Genomic DNA, 27,186 nt, shown 5'->3' on the forward strand with positions numbered 1-27,186 from the left:
ACCAATAGTATTCAAAGTGCATACTCCTGTAACAGTAATAGATAAGAAAATCTGAAAGGATTTATAATTTTATCTGACTATATAACTCTAAGAGGTTATTAATAATCTCATTCAAGTCAATGGAACAGCTTTTGACTACCAATACTTTCAAAAATGGTCCCTGAACATTTCCTTCCACTCTTCAAGTTATAGTATAAAAAGGCATGGGGTTTACATCTAAATCCAAAACTCTCTGAAATCACAAGAAATATCTATACTATTCCACAGATAAGCCTAGGTCCAAAATGGGTTTCAGCCCCTTTAGAACAAACAATCATTCCTTAAACAAACAGAATGTGAAGGATCTACCAAAGAGATATTGTCAAATCAGTAAAGTAATTGGCAGACAAAATGCTTATGCATTTTGGACCAAGAATTTGTAGCACTATTATGGGATAACTACAGAAAATGTAACATGCAGTATCTTGAACTAACAGTTTTCTTTTTCGAAGTCTATCACTGAATTTCAAAGAGAGACAGATGTACTTTTGTTTTCTAGCACTACATTAGCTAAGGCTAAAACCCTGTGCATGAAAGCAAGAATTGATCTTTTGTCCGTTTTAAGTGATCTCCCCAAGGTCCCAGTGCTCACTTCGCTGCCGTGCAGAGGGCACTCTCTGCATCACGGATGCTCTCGCTCAGCCGACGCTTGTCCTGCTCCAGCTGGGTAAGAAGTCTATTTTGCTGACGCAGAAATCGATCTCTTCTTCTCAGCTCCATCGCTGCCTCCGAGAGACTCTGCAAGCAGACAGAAAACAGAGTTACTTGTCAGCCCAAATAATTAACTTCAGTTTATGCCATAGGCTATTAAACAAAGTGGAAAACAGACTGACTGTGTAGTAGATTTGGACCATTGCATACTAAGGTTTTATAAATTCTCTACCAAAATATTACCAACTCAGAACCCCCCCAGTTTTTAGTATATTGACTGTGTACAAATATATTTATAACATAAAATTATTTTTTGATCAAGCAGGGACATACACTATGCTACAAGTACTATATTTACAAATACTGGATCTAAACACAAAGGAAATAATCTCTTTAAAGAACACAGACTATTCACAAAACTTAATTTAAAATAAACATTAAAGAAAGGAATACACAATGAAAGGGAGTAAACACAGAAGCATTTCTTTAAATATTCTGCACTGTTCAGAAATTTCAGTAGAATAGATACTCTCATATTCTCTGTTGGTGCATCAAGTACAATCTATTTTATAGTGCTTTCACTATCATGCTATTAGTTTCCCAATATGCAAAATACTATGTATATTTTTTAAACATTTCTCTCTGGCTTAGAATTAACAAAACATGCTTTAATCAATTCAGATTAACCCAATAGGTGAAAAATAGCACATAGGACTAATTAATACAGAACCTGGTTGCATGTTACTCCTTTCTGCTGGGATAAATCAATACATTTATAGACCAGAGTATTAATAATTTGATTTCATAATTTGTTACATGTTACATTTACTAACAGCTGTTAACTGCCTTTTTAGAAAGAAATTATAATCGGTGGTTATAAACATTCTTTTACACATAGCATATTTACTGACAGATTGTAAAATACAGAAGAGAATGCTGCACAGTTCCAAGACTGAACTCTTTTTTCCAAATTTACACCATTTTTTTCAAAATTTACGGGTATATTTTCCGCTTGAATTCTACGAATACTCTGCATAATTTGTACTCAGTACTTGTCCTGGACTGTGGTACATGGATATGTACATGCTGTGGATGAGTATGAAGAAGAGTACATATAAAATGCCGATAAAAATTACAAGGGTGCTGAAAACTCAACTGATCTGAAGATGTTTCAGATCTCTTTAAGGATCAGAGGTGCTTCAAAAAGCATTATGATTGAGAAATTTTCTATAAAATAGCAATCTACAGCAAAGGACTGCAGAGTCCTGTAAAACTGCTATCTGTAGATGGGCATAAGTCTTCTTCTTACATTCCTAAAGAGAAAATGCAACCAGTTACTTCAATAGTGGTATATTTTGAAGGTACAGCACCATTACTTGAAGTCTTTTTCAGGAATTTACAGTATCTAAGCTGAAATTAATCACAACTGTAAGAAAAAAAATTGAAGTTGATATAAGAAACTCTAAACCCAGAAATGTTTATATTACTCTTGTTCAAATGACTGCAGGTTGAATAATTCTATTTTGACTCTTATGTCCTTATTTTCAATAAACAACTAATGTATTTCCCCTAAGGAAAGATAAACACACAGATAGCATTCATCCAGTGTACAAGGATATTCAAAACCAGAAGTCTTGCTTTCAAAAATTCTACCCTTAAGCCACTGGCAGCTATCAAATCCCTGTCTAAAGAGATGACTTTGTGAATTATCAGATTTTCAGAAATCTTATTTCCAAGAACTGAAATGTGGATTAGCATGGATGAAAGGATCCACCTCTGGTTCAAAAACAAAGAGCATTATCTTCTTCCAATTATTGTGTTTACTGTTTGCTCTCAACAATGAGGAAAGAGTTCTGAAAACCAAGTCAAGTAACCCCCCACCCATATTCCCACCTTTGATAAACGGACTATATTTGAACACAAAACAAGGTCTCTGTTATCAATGTACTGTCCAATCCAGTTTCCCACCTGATTGAAAACCTGGTTTAAGTAGTTTCTGCAAGTATTTTGATGCAAGAATTTTTGATGCAGATGCTGTTGAATGGATTTTGGCCCCAAGATCCTAGCAGTCATAGTAGAGTGAAGAAAAACAGGATAAAAGGAATATTATGCATATTTATTTTCTTTTTATTATAGCTGTCCATCTGCAGGGGTTGAAGAGTTGTCGGCTCCCACATAAATTTTTCATTACTGACCATGAACAGTGAAAAGACCCACTAGTCAAAATCTTCTGTGAGCTGCTAACTTACCTAAGTTACTCACTGTAAGTAATGCCTATTAATGAGGCAATTGCAGGGCCTAACTTTTTTAAGGGGCATAGTCAGCAATCCATGCTGCTGGTGATGAAGCAATATAGAAATGGTTAAATCAAGTATCTCACTTAAGAGCTGCTCTATCATATTCAAAGAGAACCCCATTATTTACAGAAATCTCTAAATGATTCAGACTTTATCTAACATTGCAATATCTAAGCAAAATGGAAACTGATTTTAGCACCCCAAAAGCAGATTCAGCAATTACTTGAAGCTTCTTGCTACTGTGAGTTAAAGTCAAGCCTTGGAAATGTTCAAATACAGTGTGGTGTATTATAAAATAATGGCTGGTAAGCCTCTTTTTTTGCTTCTTCAGATTGATCTAATTAAAACCCTTGATAAACTTTATGGACTCTAATATTTCCAGCTGAGTGACTGAAACCAAGAGGGTGTGCCTCAAGGCAGCAAGGCAACAATGATAAGCAGCAGGTTAGCCACTAATTTCTCAGCTAGGGTAGATTGTGAAAGTGTGATGTTCTGATATCCAAGAAAGTGTTCAGGAGAGAATAGGATAAATCAAGTTTAATAACTCTGCTCCTAATTGTTCCCTCAATGCTCCACTCTAATTACTTGGAGAACTCTCCTGACTGTCACCTGATATTAAGTTGTTGGAGGCTGAGTGTGGAGCAGTGAGATAATCAATAAACATTTAGTGGGGAGAAGAATGAAGATCCTGTTAAGCAGTGGGAACCTGCAGCACCCAAAGCCCTTCTGCTCATGAGAAAACCTATGGGAGAGCCATAGTGATTGCAAAGCAATAATCCAAAGCACTGGTTTTAGGCTTTGAGGCCTTTAGGCAACAGTACATTTGAGAAAAAAAGGTTAACACGGTCATCCTAATTACAGCCCATTTTCACATTCTTCATATATAAGCAAAGACAAGCCAATTAGGTAGAAAGGAAGATAAGGGAAGTTTTATTTGTATACTAATTAAACCCCTGATGAAATTAAAGGAAAAACATACAGCTCTGTAATTGTGTCTGAGAAAGGTCACTTCAGGTTCAGTTATCAGAAAAGCACAGCCTTGAGATATTTCACTTAATCCACAATATAGCCCTTATTTTGCCCCCCAGGTCTTAGTATTTACAAAAATAAGAAAATTTCAAAACCTGATAATGCATTTATCTTGAAATGTTTTCTGTGGACAATTACAACTGTTAGAAAGTTGAGGCTAACTGTGATAAGAAGAATGAAGGCTTTAAAAACCTAGTATGTTTGCACATAGTTCTGTGAAGATGCTGAGCTTTCACTTTCAAGTACAAGTGATTCTGAACCAACTTAGAAGCTAAACTCCAATTTATTAACATTCTGTAAAATGCCAGTTATCTGTCTTTCTCAGGTTTTTAGGCATTCACTTGCTAATTCAGACATCACTGCACTCCTTCCTCTCCCGTCTGCCAAAATCTCATAGATCAGTAGAGTTTTCATCAGAATCTTTAGAAGTTTCCTTTAGAGACATTTAGATTTTTGACCTTTTTTCCCCTCACAAATTAAGCACGAAAAAGCATTTGTTAGAGAGAAGAGCAAGCACCTGATAGCACTGAAGAAAAATCTCACTGGCTCTTGGTTTGGTCCTTTCACAAGCTTCCTTTAACAAGTTTTGGTTTTGCAGTCAGGAAACTTTTTATTCCAAGCCCATTACAAAAAGAAATCAAAGTTTAATATTGTTATTCTTTACACATATAAAGGAATCTATTCAAAAGACAATAGATGGACAATGACTTCTGATGAACAATAACAGTCATACAGTTTAAATTAATGCAAAGCATGTGTGACACATTTATACTGAGACTGTATTTTCCAAGATAACTAAAGCCAGATCAAACTGCTTACTAAATTAGATTTAAATTACACAGACACAACACAGCAGTACAAAATATGCAAATACACTGCAGTATGTGTATAATGAACTAATTTGTGAAATTGAAGATTTTCTCGTTCAGACGAAGTTTCATATGTATATTCTCTATTTAGATCCAAAATATTACTTTTTAAAAATACATTCTGAAAGCTGTCCCACACCCACAACTAATAAAATTTCACAATGAAAAGAAGTACAGAAAGTTTAGCCAGTATCCATTCCTTCACCAGTTTAAATACATTTCCCATTATCATTGTTGGCAAATATAATGATCTCCGAGTGCCCCCCAGAAGCCTACATGTAACTTACAGCAGTTTCAAAACAGTTACAACAAGCTACATTAATATTTAATGTTTACCATATTTTTAGTGTGCACCACTGCAATGCAAACCAAATACATCACACAATACTATACAGCTGAAATTCCATGTGATGTTTTTTGAAAATAATCTTTATTTATCTAGAAGAAATAGAAAGTATGCTTCTTCTATCAAAAGAGTGGATTTAAAATTTTAGGGGAAAAAAGGTTCTGTGACAAAAAAAAAATTCGTAACTGAGATTTATCATCAATATTTTAAACAAATCAAACACATCTAAGAAGTACAATGAGACCTATGTCAAGAAATAAGATGGATTTACACTTCTCAAATAGAAACTATCAAGATATTCTATCTGGATTCACTGTGTGTTTCATAGTGTCTGCAGTGGTGTCTTAAAACAGTTTGAAATGAACTCCATGTGACTGATCTGCTCTTGCAAAACAGAACTGAGGCTGACCACCCATGACATCTCTTCAAAAACAAGTGTTTTCCTATGCACTTTAAATTTCACTAGGAAAAATTATGAGCACTCTAAAGGACATTTGAATGAGCCGTATCTGCAATGCAGGAAAAAAACCAGCTATTTTTTTCAACCTCTTTGCTATTGGACCTTCATCCTGCCAACAACAATCTTTTCATATGCTAATATTAAGAGAAAGAACTTACCTCAGGAACTGTCTCTCAAGTATATGATACAGCATGGAAGCAGTTAAAAATAGTTTGCGGATCTCAGTGTATCTAACAAGGTGCAAAATGCTCTTCTTGTCTTTGTTAAAGCCTTGTGTAATGAGGTCACAGAGCATGAGTTGGTCTACTAAAGAAAACAAATACCAACCAGTGCAACCATTTTAATAAATAACCAACTAAATTCTGGTGATTGACGACATGCTTGGAGGCATATTTTCACATTTCTAACACAAGGTCAGATACAATTGTTTGTGATTGTTTTATTTGAAAAACCTTCATAATATTGGAGTACAGACTATGGTTTATCCAAACCAGTACCAAAAATGTCAAGCAAAGATCTAAAGATGATTATGATAGTACATGTAGTTCTAAAAACAGTTGTAATATATGCCTACTGTATAAGATCTAGAACACAAGTATTAAGAAACATTTAAATGAAATTTTATTTGAGAATGGTTCTATAGATGGGGAAGGGAAAATGAACACATTCACATTTTGCAAGAGATTTTTCTTACAAAATTCACTTGAAATTTGAGGCAGTCATGTCATGAAAGCAAATGACATTCATCACCTCTGTACATGTAGATGACAGTTATTTATTGACAGAAACATAGCCCTTAGACAGTCAAGCAAGTTTAGGTACCTCAAACATCTCCCCTGCAATGATTCAGGATGGATTACAGTGCCTCAGAGACTTACAGCCACGTTTAATATCTCTTTGCTACAGTGCAAACATTTCTCAATATAAAATCTATTCTGATCAACAAGAAAGCAATTTTTCAACTGCATTAGCTCAAGATATTTAGCAAAGTATGAATGAATGCTTTGTGAAGTCATTGAGTTTTGTATGTTTGAAAGTTATTGTGAATTAAAAGAGTTTAGTAATTTAAACAAAGTAGCTTTTCCTGAGTAATTTCACACAATAAAATCTCTTTCAGAGGACACATCATATGCTCATTCAGCTTCAAAGTAAAACTAAACAAAAGTAAAACTTTTAAAGTGAAGTAATTACAAAACATAAACTTCCCACACATAGCCTAGATCCTCATGGACTGTTGACAGAGACCCTTTTGAATAAGAAGATGCTCTGGGCCTTTCAGACATACACTAATCCCAGCAGAGAATAATTGAGACCTACTATTAAACTATGTTTTGAAAAATTATAAAGTACATTATAAAATCTATGCACATTATTATTTAGAAATTTTAATCATCTTCTAAGATGAGTGAGTTATGTTAGTATTACTGGAAAGCTGCAGAGAGGGATTATACCACTTAGTAGAAAAAATACTATTTTATAAAAACTCAGGCTTTATCACTATGAGTTTTAAGAATAATCCTTGAAGTTAAGTGAGAATAAATTTTTGGAATCACATGCGGTGGCATGAGTACATGATCATTCACTCCTTATTCAATTTCTGACATGCAACCTCAGAAGTGACGTTTCTTTTTTCTCCTTAGAAACGTAGATTTCTGTCCCACCACAACATCTAGTCCTTTGCAGTCACAGACTAGAAAAGACTTAGCCCTGCATATGTAGCAGATATTCTCTGCTTTGGCAGTGCCAGATACTTAAGTACCACCAAAAAGGAATAATGGGGTTTTTCACTATTACACTTTTTACCCTGGTAGACTCTCAGCCTTATAGTTAGTACAGTCCCAAGGTTTCAATCCCAAAGATGGTTTACACCTGGATTACATTGAAAAAGATGACTTTTCATAACTGCCATGTACCTGTAAATGAGGCACTAATATTACAAACTCTGATGCTGCTCTGTAGCACTGCTCTCTGCAATACTGTTAATTTTGCTACACATTATCTACTTGTGCACATTAGCACACACTATGCAAGACAAAAACACAAACAGCACTTAGATTTCATCCTCACTTTAGAAGTGATAATTCGTCACATGTACATACATAAAAATATTTAGTTGTGTATCTATGGGAACACAACATATTGCATCAATTTCTTGCATTTCATAGCCTCTCTCATCTGTCACAGCCTCAAACCATCTGTCTTTGATCATGTCCTACTGGTCTCAGTGATCTTACATTACCAGTGACATTTCTAAGCACTGGAAGAGACTATTTTAAGTTCTTGAGAAATACTCTTCCATTTGCTTTGTATCAGACATTTGCTTAGAATATTTCTGAATGGTAACAATCAGTTAAAACAATTCAGGAAGAACAAGAAATAACAGCAATAAAACATTAACAATGACAACAATTTATTTACAAAGTAAATAACCACAATTTAATTCCCATTGTTTATTTTAAAAGGAATACAATGTGAAGTGAGGGGCATCATGACACAGACAAAAAGTCATCTGAGTCACGCTAAATGACACAGCAATCTGCTTCAGAAATAAATTTGAGAAACAAATATTACAGTAGCCTGTCTCTGTCTTCTTTTCAGACACTGGTTAAAAAAAATGGGAATACTAGGAGTCTTCAGAACAGTTTCAAGGAAATTTCTAAATAGAACTTAAGGTTCAGTTCTGAGTGCAAGAATATACTGTCCATAACTTCAATATACTGGTGGCCTCAGCTCAGTTTTTTTACTGCTGCAAGTGATGCTGCAGCCCTTTCTTGGAAGAGGCTGCTGCACAATTTCACCAGACACGAATGCATTAATGTGAGCCATTATATTAAAGAGTTAGGGGCAATGCCAAGAATGTCAATTAATGCCACACAAAGGTTTGATCTTGCTTCATAAAGAGTTTTTGATTTTCTTTAATTAATTTATTAGACAAATCTCTTTTTTTTTTAACATGGCACTAACATTAATAAGGGCTTCACAAGATTTATTACTTTATAAGATTTACATTCAAATATTGCATTCCCCTTCAGATGAGTTCAGACCAAATCATATATGCAAGGTATGTGTGTTTTCACCGACCCGCAAATTTATTAAGTTTATTAATGTTTTATTTGAATATCAGGCCAGCCACATCTTGCATGATGTACCTGCAGTGAGAAAACACATAACCTTCTTACTTTTTAAACCTCAATAAAATAAAAAAGAATTTATAAATATGTAATTTTATATTAAAAGGTCTATTCTTCAATATAGGTCACCCCTATCCTTCCACAAAACAAAATGTAACTTACATAAAAGGCAACTTTTAAATCATTCTATTGAAAAAGCATCAAAGATATATTACATCCCAATATTCACTCAGGAGATCAAAGTGCTATAAAGACATATTGATTAGATGTCTCACTCCCTTCTGGATATGCTTTGAGTCATATCAAGTGCCAAACAAGAACACAAAGCTTAATAAACAAGGTATAAGTTTCCCTGAGCATGGCAAATACAGATCCTGAAACAGGGAAGTTAAACAGTGACAGTGAATTCAATGAAAACAGAATTATTATTTATATTTTTCTCTTTTGGTATATTTCTCAACTATGAGACAAAATGGAACCATGATGATATAAAACTTGGAAGATTACCTACTTCACTCACCTATGAAAATAATAGTAACAAATATGCCTATCACTAGGTGGTACCACACAAACAATTATTTTAATAAAATATTATTAACTTTTTCTAAGAACACTTATTTTTTCCTTCTCACACCTGAGAAATTTTCCTGTAAACAACGAAGTAGTATTTATAAAAGAAATGTTGGGACTGCTACTTAGAATTGAAAATTTTAATGTCATAATTCTAAAATCGCTCAATTTCTTATTAAAAAGTCCACAGATAAACAAAACAAAACAAAATATTAACAAACAAAACCCGCAAAATACAACAACACTTAAGGTAGTTTTACTTTAACTAGAAAGAATTGAAAACATTTTAAAGTCTTTTTAACTGAGAAGTAAAATGATCTAGCAACAAGAACCTCACTGAATTTTTCATAAATACATATTTTAAAAGAGAACACAAAAAATTAGGCAGCATAAAATATAATTTCTGTTTTGAGTTTGTTGCCTTGCTATAATTTTGAAGAGCTTCCATGCTTTAATAGAGGACAGCATAGGTACAGATTTTGGAAGCTGAAATTGGTATAAATTTTGAAAAACCTTCCCCTTGAAAATCACTGAATACCTAATGGAGTATCAAATGAAATTAAAATATCAAATTATATGAAAGATAGGCCCAGCTGCTGTCATAGCATGCTGCCAAGGGAATACAGGTGCAAAGGAATGCCTCTCTTGTTTTAGTCTTATGCCAGTTAGACACATACTTAATTATATTCCAACAGTTTAATTATATTTCAATAGCTATTTGAAAGATTTTATTTATGGTTTGACAAGAAGATATAAAGATATTTGCAGAATTAGTTGCACACAAATAGAAAAGGAGAATATGGGAAAACATGACTCAAGTGAAAAATGATGAGGCCCTGGAGATATCCTAGATAAACAACAGCAAAAAGCAAATCTACCTATAAAGGACTTCTATATCAAGGAGATAGAGAACGTGTATAGTAGAAAGTCCTACACATTGATATCTATACTACCAGGAAAAATAGAACACCTTCTTTAAAAAAATCTCATGCTGTTTTAATAGATCTCTATTGATCCCCTCTGCACATCTCAAGGTAACACAGTTACTTTGTAGTTGATCCAATAATGTAACAAAGATCTCCCAGGCACTGGATTTACCAAGAAGACTTTCAGTATTTTTGAGTGAAAACTAAAAGATAGTTGAAGGTCTTGAAATAAGAGGAATAAGTGGTATGTAAGTACATATGCTTAATAACCACATGCTGTAATTACACAATAATTCCATTTTTCTTCCAAATTACTTGTCAATAAATCTTTCTCACTGCACTATAAATTCCAGGGTCATGGACAGAGGTATTTATTAGTATAATTACAATGCAGAAATAAAACCATTAAGCTTTTAGATCCTGATATTGTTCCATTTATTCTCTCCTTTCCCCAAGGGGGAGGCAAATAGTTCCTACAAATGGAATACCCAGAAAATATTGGAAGCTACTTTTAAAAGACTAAAAATGTGCTGGTTCGTGCAATTACTTTGTTTAAGTTACCTTTTCTCTTTATCTAAACTTTGACAGAATGTCAGATTTCTCTCTTTTTTTATAATACTAAAGTGCAGTAAACAGACTCAGGATCAAAAGTATTCTCTGAAATAGGCAACGTCGCTATACTATTAACACCAAAGCACTCTGGATTTCACTCCATGCCAGTCAGTCATACATTGGATCAAAAATCCCAAGGTCTCATGTGAGTGCATGGAGTCATAAAGTGACTGTCGAATGGGGCTATTGAATCAGACTAGCATAAACAAACTTACTCCATAATTTTCTGGAGAAGGGTACACATATTCTTACCTGGAATTTAACATGTGGTCCTAATTAGCTTTCAAAGATTAACTAAAGTGATGTTACATAATAATGACTTCTTCCAGTGTTCTATCTCAGCATCTAAGTTACATACAGATTGATTTAAGGGTGAGAGCATTTTCTCAGAGTTATCTTAAACTCTTCAGCAAGTTAGAAATAAAATATTAATTTTTCTTACTTAGGGATGCTTTTTCTAATTTATTAGATAAATAATGTTTACATCTGATTAGCCTGAACATAAATGTAATAAATTGCCAGATACTTTCATTCTTCTTCTAATGTAAAGTAGCACTGGCTACAATTTTATCATTTTCTTGCTATATAAAGATATTAAATAATATACCTGAATAGTATTCTTAATACCAACCAATAAAATATTGTATAGTGGCATAATTTAGGAAAAACAAAATGTTCACCTGGTGTAAATACATGTTCAAATTCCAATATGAAATCTTAACATTGCTCAAAAATTAATTATTACTGACATTCAACTTGTAAATCTGGACAAAAGAAGAAATGCAGTAAAATGAAACAGAAACATGACAGTAATGATGATAGTCTTTAAAAATAAGAGCTTCCAATTTAATTATGGTTGTGTGACTTATACTACAATATTTTCCATTGTTGCATTGACCTTCATGTTCATGCAAACATACAATGAATTCAAAATCACAAATTTTAACCTTATTCTTCCTTATTCTTACTTACATATTTTCCAGAAAGCTTGACTCAGAAAAGTTAATGCAGACCTTCAACATATTTGTTGATAGTTACATGGCTGCCTCATTGATGACTACAGCACAAAAACAAATCTAAAAGCCATGTACTGACTTCAGTCCCTCCAGACTAATGCTAATACTGATGAATGTTCTAGGTACAGAACAAAGGATATAGATTTAAAAACCTATCTAAGAGCAAGTTCTTCACTCAGAGGGTTGTTGGGCCCTGGAAGAGCACCCCAGGGAAATGGTCCCAGTACCAGGCTGACAGAGTTCAAGAAGCATGCAGACAATGCTCTCAGGCACATGGTGTGACTCAGGGATGGCCCTGCACACGCCAGGAGCTGGATGTTAATGGTTATTGCAAATCTTTTCCAACCGAGTATTTCCTCTGATTCAATGAATCTAACTCCCTGGACAAACCACAGAACCATGAAATTTAAAGTGAAATTGAAGTTCAGAGATCTGAAATACAGACTCGCTAATAGGGTGCAAACTTTATCTACGCTGTGTTCTGTTTCCTTTTGCAAAAAAGAGCTCTCAGGTCTAACCCAAAATTGTGTGCTATCTATGAGTCTTCCTGTTCTACAGAGACAGCAGCTGCTAGAAGAAAGACTATATCCCTTCCCATAAACCTGAATATCCCTTCCCATAAACCTGAATTCCACATGCAATGCATCACAAACTATAAACAAAGAAGCACAAAGGAGTGCTCTATGACAAGTTTCTAGTTAACATAAATCTTTGAAGACTGAGAAGTTGGCAGTAGTGGAAGTTATGTAACAGAGCAGAATGAACATTTCTACTTATTTTACAAATAGTGTTAACACAAATTGAAGTACCTGACAAATCTCTTTAACCTGCTATTTATTGTACTAAGAAGACACATTACCTCTTTCGACTAAGAACAGAGTGGATGACAATACTAATCCTTTCTTACCTACTTTGTAAGTTATTTAAGTGTTCAGAACATAGACTAAAAAAAAAAAAAAAACCAACAACCCCCCATTTAATTAATGAATTATGAATTTTAGCACCTAACCTATTTAGGAGGGAACTTACTTCTCTTTAAATGCTAAATTTCACTAATATAAATTCTCTGTTAAGTTAGATGTTAGCAGTAATCAGCTATACTGCTTTCTTTAAAGAATAGCCTTACATTTAATCAGGCAATACACAGAAGTGCAGTCCCTTGACAAAGAGACAAATAAGTTTTTACAATCAACAGTATCCCTTAGGGCATCCAAATTCTAGCAATCTTTTGCTAGAAGATGTCAGAGGAAAAAAATCTCAAATCCTATTTCTTACTGTTACTGTAATCTTTCTTAGAAGCATGAAAATCACTCGGTCTTCCCCATGTAAATGAAGCCTTTTAACCTTTCTCCAAGTTAGAATACTGCAGCATTTTCCGAAATAGCTGTAAAAGTCACTCACAAAGTATGTGTAGTTGTACTAGTAAAAGAAATTGTGTAAATATTTGAAATGGTTTTTCACAGAAAATATATGGCTATAAATATATAAAGAAGAAAAGCAATTAAAAGCAAAAAATCATGTATCACCTTCATCTCCAATTTACCCAAGAACTGAGAGCCTCCTGAGGGAAACATCCACGTCTAACAAACAGAGAAATCCCAATCTTCATCTGAATCTAATAAATTCAGATATATCTATTTAGTGAAGGACACACTGAACAGAGAATATGTATATATGATTTGAATGACACAGGTATTGAAAAGAAACACCTCAAATCTTCCCACCAGAAAACACCTTTTTGTGAATGTTATCAAGGCATTTGCATGAGATTTTTTTTTCCTTCATTATTTTATTCTGTCATAAATTAATCACAGCTTCACTAAACTCAGCAGATTAAACAAACCCAAAATTTAGGGTACCTTCTTTTAAAACAAGTATTAACGTTTATGTTGAGGCATATCAGTATCAAGCTATATGATTTAACATCTATTGCACTGGAGCTATTAATTAACAAATTATAGAACTTGTTCCATAAATAGAACCTTAAAAGTATACAGGCACTAACATACTTAAAAATAAGTAAATATATAGACTGTACATATCAATATGAAACAAATACTTTACTTGATTAAGACCAGCTGGTATCAGGAATTAAAAATATGTCTGTTATTGATACCTGTTTAGCATTTGTGTAAAAGTTCTCTTCAAAGAATTAAGAAACAGAGCAAATTATTCACCTCATATAATCAAAAGAAGTGGTGTTAAAGAGTTGCTTATTCCAGCTGACCTTGAATGTAATTGGCTACTTTGGATGTCTCTATGGTATATGCCACTAAGAAGATAAAAATATACAGGATTAAAATCTGAACTGATAAAGCTAAGAAATTAAGTATTACTCCTTTAATAAGCCTACTTCATGAAAGTACGTGAATACCAAAATATCTCCTTACTGATTGCTGTTGAACTGTGAATAAATTTAAAAATAAGCTATCAAAAGTGAAAGTATCTAATATTTTCATTTTCTTCTTCTTACCTGTTTAAAAATTATGAATAAAGAATTCAAAGTATGTCTATTTTTTTTTCACTCTATGTCTACTCTACCTGACCTTACTTGTATGCTACCACACTCACCAAATTTTTATGTACACTTAAGTCTATACAAGTAATATCATTTTGTATCTTAAGATGAAGATGGAGGCATATTTTTTTCTATTTTGTTTTTTACAGTGCAACAGTAAAAATGCTCTTCTTTTTTTTTTCTGTATTATTTAAGCACTTGAAACCCTACACAGTTATAAGAACACTGTTTTAGAAGGGCAAGGTTGATTATTGCAAAGATGAGATTGTTTCACAGTAGTGCAAAATGAGAGCTTCGAAAAGCCCCACAAAAACCCCAAACATTTTAAGTCACAAAATCCAGTTAAGCTAAAGAAAAGGGTCTGTCAACTAAGATGTCAGGGTAGAGACCATTTCTTCCTGCTGTGAATAAAGGAATGAACAAGGTTGGATTGTGGTTAACTATGGGAAAGAAAAGAGACTTTTTCTTAAATTTTAAAAACCAAAAGATACAGGGCTCAAAATTTAAGAACCAATTTTACTCCTTGGTATCAAAATATTATATTAGACTTCCATTTGAATTTCGAAAGTACTTATATAACACAGGTTTGGAATTGTAGAAACAGTGATAAAAAGTGAAGGTGAAATGATGATTTAGGATGAATACATTATAAAATTGTACCTGCATGACTAAAAAAAATCAAGGACCACAAGAACATTAACATGTTTTGACGTTACCACAACTGTTGTCTCCTTTTTTGATACAGTGATAGATGCATGCTGTTAAAATTAAAATGCAATTTTGTGCTACCTTTTGTAGTAAATATTATGAAGAAATTAAGAGATATCAATTAATCTTCTAAGTTGAGGGACAGTCCACAGCAACAAGCCTACAACTTAAATTTGGTTTAAAATTCCTTAATGGGAAGGATTGAGACTTACAAAACAATAAACCAAATCAGTGTACCTGTCAGTAGTAAACTTTAGCCCTAAGGTTTATTTTGTCAATGTTCTTTGCCTCCATCCTGTCAACTATATTATAACATTGCATTGTATATTGAAAGATTTAAGCAATAACATAAATAAATACACTAAATGAAGTTGTTCCAGGAGAAGCAACTGTCAAAGAACTGCAGAATTATGATCCATTTTAGGATCATGACTGTCTCAAAAAAAATTTAATGTAGCCTTCAATTAATAAAAACCAGAAGCTGTGAAATGTAATTCAGTATCCAATAATCCATGTAATATATTTGTTTAAAAGTTCCTCCTGTATTTTGATTGCCTACAACTGACCTTTCTCTTCACAACCTCTGAACAAATGAAAAGGTGTGTTTTAGACAAAGTAAAACATGGTGAAAAAACATGTATTAATGTACAAAATGTAGACAAAAATGAATATTTCAAATATTATTTGTCTTCTAGTCCTTCCCTTCTTTATATTCCTAATGGCCATTTAAAAATCTTGAATCAAGGATTTCTCAAAGAAATCAAACACAAGACTAAAAGCTTATATATGCACTGCAGTTATACCACAATAGTATTAACAAGCAACCTGACTGAAAACACTAGCTAGTTTATTCTTCCATTTAAATGAAACATCAAGACTAGGCAATTGTGAGGGAGGGGAAAAAAAAACAAAACAAAACCCAACAGGTAAATTGGAAATGTCACTGTCTTTTGCCCTTAGTGAGGTAAGGCATTTTCAGTAAATAATACCACTAGTGAAAACCCTCCTTAATAAATTTAACAACTTCCTTCAGCATTCTCCACTATACATCACTTGAAAATCTCTACTTTGCTGCAACTCATTCTCCTTGACATCTACTTTCATTGTAATATTTTCCATATTTATGTCATTTCTACTACTTTTGCAGCTGGAATAATTTTGGTTCTCCTCCTGCTTGACACTTCTCTCAGAATTACAAGCACTTCTATTTCTCAAAATATTGGTGAAGCAGTCCCTTTGCTCAGTTGTCAATTCACAGAAGAACACTGGGAGATGAAAAGACAGTAGTAGGGCTGAAGAGCAGACACAAGCAGCAAAGCTTGCTTCAAATAGAAAATAAATAAAAGCTGCTGAGCTCAGGTCTTTTACTGGCTTGCCATCACAAAGTTTTCTCTCTCCCATGTTAGATATCCACCTGGTTTTAAACCTCTAATACTCTCTCTCTCTCTGTTCCTTTGTTTATTATCAGAGATTCTGATAACATCATCTTTTCCCTCATTACTCATTATGTCTACAGAAAAGTCTAAATTCTGATGAGAAAAGGATATCTTTCTATTGTCACTTTGCATATTCCAAACTGACAAATGTATTCTCCCTCCTAAGATTATATTCAGGAAACAGACAATCCAGGTTTTAAAATATTATTGCGACCTCTATCAAAAATCAAAGTTTTCCTGTACTTTTTATTTTTTCTATAAATTGCAAACACCTTGTGATAGCTAGATCTGTCACTTAAGACCCCAATAAATTTCAGACGCTTCACATATATTAGTCTACACCACCCAGTTTCAAGAGCAGAAAAGTGATGTTATACCTTGAAGAATCTTGAAAGTGTTTCTGAGTACCCTAAAATTTCAATGGGCTAAGTATTATGTGTGCATTTACATTTTATTTGCACAAGAACTATGACATTTGGCTTATTCACCAAAAAATAAATTTCAGCTGCCTAATTAAGAGTAATAACCATCTTACCTTTACAGATTCACTTAAGACTTGGGACTCTTCACTGGATTGCAATTCTAGTTTATTATTTAACTCCTGTAGCTGTTGTGCTTGTTCATTCAAAAGCAATTGTGTCTGATGCTCCCGATGTAATGCATTACTTAATTCCTCACATATACTTTCAAACCTCTCATGGGTGATTAATTTCTGATAAGAGAAATAAATTGTGTTTGATTATGTAACTGTACTTACCTGTTTACATACTTGACTTCCCAAGATCCACTTGGGAGCATATTAAATTCTAAAACAAAAGCATGCTAAAGGTTATTATTTATTTAGTTCTTTTAAACTCAAAGACAGACCACCAAGCAATAAAATGGCCAGAAAACTTTATCCACTGTATTTTTTCAAAACAGCATTCAGGCTACTGTAAACAGTAAGCATTTGCTACTCTATTCAAATTAACACCCTAGATTGCTAAGAATCAATATTTAGAAGGAAATGTGCAGACCAATGTCCCACATTTTAGTGCAAATCTTGTTAATCCTTGTAAACTTGTCTTCCTGAACTCTTTCTCCCTTTCCAAAAGTGTTCAAGAAAGACAAAATAGTTCTTCAAGTAAAATCATTGTCAACACTTGAATGGCAATCTAAACTGTGATAATTTCTTACAATTTTCCTGGAACTGTAAGCAATAAAATGCAGTATGAGCAAAACTGAAGATAAACAGATATAATTTTGTCTGTTTGGGTAAAAAACCCCAATAGGAAAAAGAATGGACTTGACACTATCTGTTACATACTCTCTGCTTGGAAGTGTCTTGATTGGGACACACTGACAAGTATACCAATTACGCTTCAATATCAGGTCACATCTACAGAAAACACAGCTGTTTGTGGGCCACAGCTGTTTTAGTTGTACAGTGTACCTGTTGAGCATGTATAAGAATTCTTAACCATTCACTATCTCAAATAGCTCAAACATACATTCAATTCTGAATGCAACTTACAAGAAATAAGCATAGTAGGAAAGGTGCTTATGAACCTCCACCATGCTAAAGAAAGACAAGTTTCTTCCCCTCCAAGCGCTGAAGGCACAGTTCTGTACATACGACAGGGGTCTAACTGAGACCCCACCAAATGGCATTCCCCCTCAATCAACATGTGCATTAGTCACAATACTGTGGTTTCAAGTGGTTAAGGAACCTTTTCGTTGTGTCTTCTTGTTCCTGTCAGACAATGCTATTTACAGGCTAGCGAATGCATAGTGTTTAAGTAAATCAATCAGTGACAGCTAGGAGTCAGAGGAATTTGGTGCATATATTCTAGCAGGAATGCAGAAGAGGGCCTTTTTTCACCCTTCCATAAGCTTAGTCCTTCAGAGGAACAGCCACCCTAAAATTTGCATTGACTAGCTCAGGGCATAACCCAGCATCAAAGATACAGTAAAAAGTCCATCATAATATCCAGTAATATCCACACAGAGTTTATACTTTAAGTTCTCATGGAACATACTTATTCAACACCCTCATGGCAGCTGTCTTTAATCTGCTGAAGTGAGATCTATAAATGCTTTTTGGGTATATAAATCACATCAACATTTTCAACTACAGAAGAAAACCTGGTTGCTGAAGACCAAACATATAATTTACAAGAGCATCTCATTCTACAAATCAAAAAGAAACTCTCAGGGAAGGGAAGCCTTTCTAAACACATCTGACTTCTAGTTTAGTGACACTTAGAATGCAAATCTTGTGAAAAGTTCTTTTAATATTAGAATGATTTTATACTTATTTTTCAAAAGAACACACAAAAACATGTCTTACAAGCACTCACCTCTAAATCAAATATACTTACTTGCTTAAGCATATTTAATTGCTCTTGCAGCCTCTGTGCTTTGTCTGCTTCTTTTTTTACCTCACTGAAATTTGATTTGAATTCTGCAACTTGTAGGCGCAGTGAGCGGCGTTCCACTTCTGCTGTATGAAGTCTTTGTGTAAATTCAAGTATTTGCTTGTGCAATGATTCTATGTTTTTCTGTTAATAATCAGAAAAAAATTTATGTGATTTAACATGAACTATTTTATCAATAAAAGAGTCACACGTAATACCCAAGCAAATTAAACAAAGCTCTCATTTTGTCCATCATCTCTAAGATGCACGAGTGTAAAAAAGTGAACTTGTTTCACCTTCATATTCTTGAGGGTAACTGAAAATTCTGTTTTCAAGGAAGTACTATTTTAATGTAAGGCCCACAATAAAAGACCAATTATTTCAGAAGGTTTCTCCTTTCCCTCTGATTATAGGGAAGAAGGCTATCTTTACTGAAAGATAGAAATGGAGTATGAGAAAACAGAAAAACAAAAAAAAACCCCAAAAACCCAAAACAAAACAAAAAAACCAACAACAAAAATAACTCAAACAAAACAAAACAACTAAAAAACCCTAACCAACTCTGTAACATTTAAGCCAAAAGCAAGTTAGTTCTTACAAAGCAAGTTAGTTCTTACAAAGCAAATACATTTGATGTATCCAAGAAAAAGGGTTTTTCTTAGATAGAAAAAAAAGACCCTTTTTCTTGGATACATCAAACCTCTTCTTAAAATTCTTTCACATAAAAGAACAAATATATTCACTCTCTAATGCTTCTGGGTGTTGGGAATCTGATGTCTACACAGCTGACTTCAATGCAATAGTCTCATAAACGGAAACAAAATTAATGGTGCTATCAGGAGAGCTTCATCCTAACACTTAGGCCATGAACCTACTGCTTACATGAAGTAGGACTATAAGTATGCATACCATACTCGATACTCTGTCACACATTTCAGCTTCCAGGGCCTGCGTATTTATTTTATTAAGTCCATGAGCTAGGCTCTGTACCAAGGAGTCTTTCTTCAGATAAGTAATGTACTTGCTGTGGTCTAATGGAACCGTCTCCATTATAACATTCAACTTGTCCATAAGTTTTGAAAACGAATTCCTGGCTGCACTTAACAGTAACTTTCCAGAAATCCAAGACTTTGTACCTTAAAAAAAAAAACAAAAAAACAAAGACAAACAAAACCCCCAAACAAACAGTGAAACAAAAAACCCTACAACAACAAAACCCAAACCAAACCAAAAGGCAGAAAAGAAACATCAAGTAGGTTATTAGTTTCAGTTTCTTTCAGTGAAAAAAACCACAACAAACAACATTTTTAAACTACTCAATAGAAATTTTCCATTAAGGACTGGAAGACTGAGTCCAAAGGAATACCTCAGAGAGAGACTTTAAGACAAATTGTGTATTTAACAATGAAAATTCTACTCCTATCAATTTACAAATGGAGGGTAGAATAAGATTCTAAAGAAGAGGATTTGTTTGTCACAGACTACTTGTCCACTTGTTATCATGTTCCCAATACTGTACTTTCTAAAGACTTTATTTAATATTCTAATTTTGAAATTCAGAAAACATGCAAGATGGATGCAAGCAAATGGAAGTCAGGTCAAGTAAGTCAGAAGTGATAGCACATGGTAAAACACTTTATTGTAATATTTACAATGCAAATTTCTGAGAGTTCCCTGATTTTTCCTCTCTCCCCTCTACAGATGTCTAAATTATTTGCTGTTCAAAATTAGTGAGGCTTGGTACCTTAATGCCATACTATTTATATTCTGAGACAAGAGAATATAATTTACCTTATTCCAAGGCAATTAAAATTTTACAGCTACAATTACGTATTTCCCCACAGGATTTTGGTAATCATCCTTCTCATATAATGGACTTAAGGCCCCAGCACACCCAACATGTCCTGCTTACTGCTAGATTCGTCAGGTCTGTAATTAATAATTGTGTTTAATGTTGATAAATAAAATTGTCAGTGCTCCTTCCACTAATTGGTATTCCAGATAACAGTTAATAGGTTTATTTATGCCTTAATAAAAGTCTTGTAATTTAGTTTTCCCTCTGCTAGGCAGGTCTTAATCTGTCATTACTTGTCTTATGATACTATCAGTGTAAGATGACAAGCATGGAAGAGCCTATTTACATTCAGTAGTACAGCAGATCTCCTGTTGCTGCAGTGAACTAAAATATTTACTTAAGAGTATAAATAGAAAAAAATAACCTGGCTTAAGTTAATGAATTTCTGTTTATAGACTGTGAAGGAAAAAGCCAGAGGTACAAAGCAAACAGAACATGATTATTGATATATTTTTATTACAATTCTCAATGTAAAGAAGATCATTTACATGTGAAGTTGAGATTTATTTGTAAGCAATAAACAAAAAAAGCACATGATAAAATAAAATATTTTATTTTCAAAGTCATTTTCCTGCTTGGTTTTGAAATAGCACCACTCCAATAAATCCAGTGCTTAACTGGAGTATAATTTTTGAGTACATGCTCTCCACAACCTCAGTGACTAGTAGATCAGTCTTTTCTTCATTACTAAGATAGCACCTTTTAGTTAAAAATTTTATGAGGCATTTTTACCTTGCACTTCAACTAACTAAACATCCTTTGCAATTAAAAAAAAATATTTTCATACCCACTGCTATTGCAATTATCTAGTCAGAATGCATTCACTAGTTGAATGCCTGGTTAAATTATCCTAAAATTAAAACTAGAACATTTTTATGGCCTTCCATGTAAGATGATGCCAAAACCTTCTCAAACTGTCCTTTGCCATGATTTTTGGTATATAGAAAAAGGAGCTCAGTGAGCTATTGTTCCTTCACTTTTCCCAGTATTTCCACTTGCTGTGTCAGGTTATGAGATTGTTTGCCTGTCAGAAGCAGATATTGTTTCTCCCTATGTGCAGTACCAGCATGGCAGCCCCCTTCCCTATGCCTAGAATCTCATGTTTAACTGCATCGAAAGTACATTTAAAATAATAATTTAGACAAATGTGTTGTAGCATTTTCAAACGATCATTCCACTTCCCAGCAAGCACTCCCCTTAAACAGTAACCTTCCAGAACAACATATCACAGAATCACAAGGTTGGAAGAGGCCTTCAAGATCACTGACTCCAACCCATTCCCTAACACCTCAACTAAACCATGGCACCGAGTGCCACATCCAGTCTTTTTAAACACATCCAGGGATGGTGACTCCACCACCTCCCCAGGCAGACCATTCCAATATTTTATCACACTTTCTGTGAAAAACTTCTTCCTAATATCCAACCTATTCCGCTGACGCAGCTTGACCACACCTTAAGGCATTTTCTTGGGATAGCAATAAATAGTCATGCCCTCCATTATTTTTAGAAAGAGTAGCTTTGACTAAATAGGCAGAAATATTTTTAAGTAAGTTACTGATTGCTTTGAAAGATGAAATGAAAAAAAACCATAAATCAATTCCACAAGGAACTGTATCTATAAAAACTGAGAGGAGAATAGACTGTTTAAGTATATATATCTTAAGTACCTGCCATGAAGGATGAAAGAATTACAATAAAACAGCATCTTCTTGTAGCACTCTCTCCTGTGACATATAGCCTAACCTGGAACTGCCATTATTTAAAGACATGAAAGGATTGCCTATTTCTAATTTTTTAAGAAACTCAACATAATTGAAGTCAGTGTGAAGATTTAAGTCCTACTTAAAACATTACTTACAGAACATAATGTAATTTTCTAAAAGTGGAAGCTTTCAAATATATTCCTTCAGAGCCTAGTTACTTCAACACTTTCGGAAATTTCGTCAAACTTTAAACTATTTATTACTATTTTTTGAACGAAAGATTCTTAGGAGACTTGATCTCATGAGCAACAGAATTCCAAGTAATACATGAGTAGTTAGACCTTGAGGTTCTGTGGCTATTAATAAAATAGGTAAAAGATATGAAAGAACCACCAAACTGACTGTGGCCATAACATTCCCAGCATGGATATTCCTAATTCTCAAAATCAAGCCTGTGTTGAGTACAGAGATATCTAGTAAATAGAGACCAGCAGAATTCTCATATTGTTCAAACTGCCAAAATATCATGATGTTTAGGGTATTCTAACCAGTCGCTTCAGCAGATCCATGCTACTGCTGCATTTCTTTCAATTCTTCTTCAATTTGCTGTTCCTGCACAATATTCTGTACACAGGAACACTTGCAGTATAAACCCTGTAAATACTCCAAAATACAGTTCAAACTTTGCTTTTTAAGGATGTAAATTTAAGTTACTGAAAACAGGATAACCAAAGAAGAGAGCTTATGAAACTGAATCAAAACACTTGTTTCAATGTCTTCTGGGATCAGTTTGTTATTTAAGCTTCTGGGAAATGAATCATCTTATCCTTGTCCTGCTATTTCATTTATTCATATAAATTATCCCTCCTTAAACAGACAGAAGTGTTGGTATTTTAATACTACAAGTTACTGAAGAACTAAGGATGGCAGCAATGCAGAGAACCAAGCAAACTCTTACATCAGTTCTCGCTGCAAATAAATTAAGAAAAAATAGTTAACAGCTGGGAATCATGAGGTAATATTTCCAGAGACTGACACTACAATTATTCATAGGCATAGTAGAGTTCTATACAAGCAGAGACCAAGAAAATTAGGAAATCTAGACAAAAACCTAATTAAACATAAACTTAGAGAGGGAACACTGCAGAGACATAAAATAAGGACTACTATGCATTGTATAAACAGAGAGCATTTTATTTCTCTCTCCAAAACCGTAAGATAGCAAGTAAAGCACTCTAAAATATTATCCATGAAATTCACTGTTTCCCAGATTTGGAACTACTAAATTTTTATCATATAAAACACAGTAGGAAATTATTTCCTTTCAGTCAGCATCTGTAATGTCCCAAATCAAAGATGTGCCAGTTTTAAAGCCTGCACTTAAGAAATACACAAATCAAATAAAACCAAAATTACATAGATTTTCTTCATGGAAAAAGATTAGGTTGAGCTCCAGGAAAACACTTCTTGAATATAAGACCAGACGAAGAAGATAACTAGGAACCTTGTAAGAGTTACTTCAAGGTTCTTACAAGAACCTTGTAAGAGTTACTTCATTTAAAAACTTAGCTTACTTTTTAGGCTAAGCTTTTAAAAACAGGTTAGCCAAATATCTATTTGTGTGGTGTAGATTATTTTTAATATCTCACAATCAAACAGGCAGAATGGTATATAGGCTTTCTAAAAGCACTCTCCAGCCTTCTGTTCCCATGATTCTATATACCAAAAGGATAAAGTATCACATCACCAATTAAAGAAAAGTCAATCTGTTCCATCAATACAGCTCTCAGGAGATTTGATCCAGAATAGTTTAAATAAATCCTAAAAATGGAGATGATGTAACCACTCTAATTATTTTTTTAATCTTCAAGTACAAGAATATACTTTTAAAATTACCTGGTTTATTAACAATATCCTGCAATTCAGTGACAGAACTGGTTATTGCAGCAAGGAGGTTGGAACTAGCAAACCAGCTGAGTGCTTCCACACAGTCAAGCTCTTCCTCTTCACAGCCTATAGAATAGAATTGTAGCCACCAATATAACTTAGTAACTTCGATGAGGCACACTACTTTCTCTTTCAGAAATTGACTAAACCTGAAAGTACATAAGCCACAGACTATTTTCAGGACAATTTACACTGTATTAAATATGCTTCCACTAGCACTAAACCAGAAAAATAGATGAATCTTGTAGTTTGGAAAGCATTTTTTATACCATTTTTCCTTGTAGGGGGATGCATAAGCTGATAACAGATGCATAAGCTGTAGGGGGATGCATAGTTTGGTAACAGAAAGGTAACAGACAGAGACTAGACAGACTACGTATTTCCTCTAAAGGAAACACAGAAATCTTACATTAATATTTTACCTGAATCAGTAAGAAACTTTTTTGCATTTTTCAGTAGGAAATAAGTACTACAAGTTATTAATAAAAGAAGAGAAGAGAATACCTGTTCTCAAAAAATAACGTTGGTAGCAAATAATGTAGGAACATTTCAAGAAATTTATCACATACAGCATATAGCACCTAGTTCTGAAATCTACAATGCAAATATTGAGGATATCAAACAATGGGAGCTCGTGTGTAGTTGCAACTTTACTTGCACTGCTAAACAGACTAAGCATTTCCTTTTAGGGGAAATTACATTTATCAAGTTATCTAAAATTTACAAATTCAAAAATTACATTTGTTAAAATGTCATTAAATTTGTACTTACACTCCATTATAAATAATATTACTATATGTTATTCATTAGCCTTGTTTTTTGACACAACATTTATCAAAGAAGAAAAAAACCAGCTTACTTAACACATTACGCTTGTCTTTGGATTCTCCTACACAAACTGGAATTCCAATGCCTTCTTTTAAACCATTTGTCCAGGTGAAGAGGGAACTAGAAGACTGTGCTAAAACCTGAAGTCTGTTGGCTGCCAAAACTGCAATCACAACTCTTCGGAATACATAAATCAGGCCCTGGGATTTTCTTTTCTTTAGTTTTCCTTCATCTTGATTGTTTTCCTTATCATCAGAGAGAGCATGAACTAGGGTCTTAATCTTCTGGTTCACTAATTCATAAATGTTCACTTGATCCTGGAGAAGGTCTCTTTGGGAAGACATAGCACACAATCGGCCATACAGAGGATACAGGGCACCTGCCAATAGTGCACAGGCTGTCAGGAGGGAGGAATGCTCGTTCTGAAACTGTCTTAACATTTTTTCCAAAGAAATGTTTTCAAGAGCCAATTTCTCTTGACTTTTTTCAAGGACATAAATTTTTTCCTTATTTTTCTCTGCTGCTTCTTGGTATTCCTGGGAAAGGGGAAAAAAAAAACAACAACCAAACAAACCCAGAAGAAATATTAACACAAAGTTTTTAACTTAACAAAATCATTTTTACCTAGACAAAAGATAAAAGAAAATACTTTTTTTTTCTTCACATTCAAGTAACACACTAAAAGAACAAATATTATTAGTAATGACAATAAAACTATCTCTCCTAATAAACAATTAAACAATGAGATACAAACAAAGTAACAAAGTGAATTTTGCACAATCTTCAGTTACAAATGGATTCCTGGTTCCTGATGATAACCCTAGTACTCCAACAGCCTCCACCTGGTTGTCCACAATGCAGTTTTATCAGTTGACTTAACAATAACTGCTTAGTAAGCAATTACATGCTCCAATTTCAGAAAAACATTGCTCTACAAAGAAGAAATAAAGTTAGTATAAGGGAGAGGAATAAAATAAGGAAGCTCTGGAGCATAAACGTAGACAGATTGGCAGCAGCTGGAAAAGGGGAAGTAAAGGTGATCTCTTAATTACTTTGTAATCAACCCCCTACTTATATATTCACAGATTAATTAGGTCTCATACAAAACTGAGTTTTCAAAAGAACAGTGTAATACAGATATTTTTATTTTGCCTAGTGCCATAATAGATTTTTTTAAGTTGCAGAACATTTTTTTTCTTCTAAATGCCCTGAAATAGGGAAGGGGGGAGATTTAAAATAGCAAGCTGGTATAGAGAAATTAAGATGGTAATAAGTCAGGAAATGTCAGGACTACAGTTAGAGGATGCAGACTGCAGTACTGGAATCAAGACGATTCAAGAATCAAGAGAATTTTGCTGTTTCAGATACCTCTCTTAGAGCCACAGACAATTTTGTTGAACATAGAGTGAAATTCTAAAAAGAAGCACAATAGTATTATCCAGCCATATTCTCCTGCGTTCTATTTGGTACAGGTCCCAAACCAGTGGTAAGTAAGGCACCCTAGTTTCTTTTACCTCCTCCATTCTTCAAGCACAAAAGGGGGAAAAAAAATACAGCTATCCCTAGAATGAAAATAGAAGATTCCACGCTTCTACAGAGATGTATCCTAGTCAGTTCAAAATGTCTTTGACCAAATAAATATTTTATAATTTTTTTGAAGGGAAAGAATTTGTAATGCTATTAAAATACTTCAAGTGATACAAAAATAGAGTAGGCCACTAAAAGATTTAATTTCAAAATGCAATTTACAGGCCACATATGTCACTTTACTATGCTGAAATAAAGTATGAACATGGACAATACTTTCAGTGCTACTACATTATTTACAGTGTTTGATTTTTATAGA

The 27,186-nt window shown here is 33.8% G+C and overlaps 1 protein-coding gene across 5 annotated transcripts in view; it reads right to left on the bottom strand.

The window, feature by feature from the left end:
• Window positions 1–27,186, bottom strand: part of CCDC171 (coiled-coil domain containing 171) — a 151,282-nt gene that overhangs the window by 55,017 nt on the left and 69,079 nt on the right. For 3 of the 5 annotated variants that reach the window (XM_039729943.1, XM_039729941.1, XM_039729942.1), the window contains exons 16-21: window positions 25,372–25,876; window positions 24,462–24,578; window positions 19,914–20,140; window positions 18,969–19,148; window positions 17,144–17,320; window positions 632–777 (exon numbers count right to left, since the gene is read on the bottom strand). In XM_039729943.1, the coding sequence (XP_039585877.1) occupies window positions 632–777; window positions 17,144–17,320; window positions 18,969–19,148; window positions 19,914–20,140; window positions 24,462–24,578; window positions 25,372–25,876 (1,352 nt within the window). Of the gene's footprint in view, window positions 1–631; window positions 778–5,887; window positions 5,998–8,792; window positions 8,841–13,472; window positions 13,562–17,143; window positions 17,321–18,968; window positions 19,149–19,913; window positions 20,141–24,461; window positions 24,579–25,371; window positions 25,877–27,186 lie in introns of those variants that run through there. The other 2 variants (XM_039729944.1, XM_039729945.1) reach the window with 2 other exon arrangements.

The sequence above is a fragment of the Passer montanus genome, unplaced genomic scaffold (assembly GCF_014805655.1).
Source record: "Passer montanus isolate IOZ18808 unplaced genomic scaffold, ASM1480565v1 scaffold7, whole genome shotgun sequence".
NCBI classification, from domain to species: domain Eukaryota; kingdom Metazoa; phylum Chordata; class Aves; order Passeriformes; family Passeridae; genus Passer; species Passer montanus.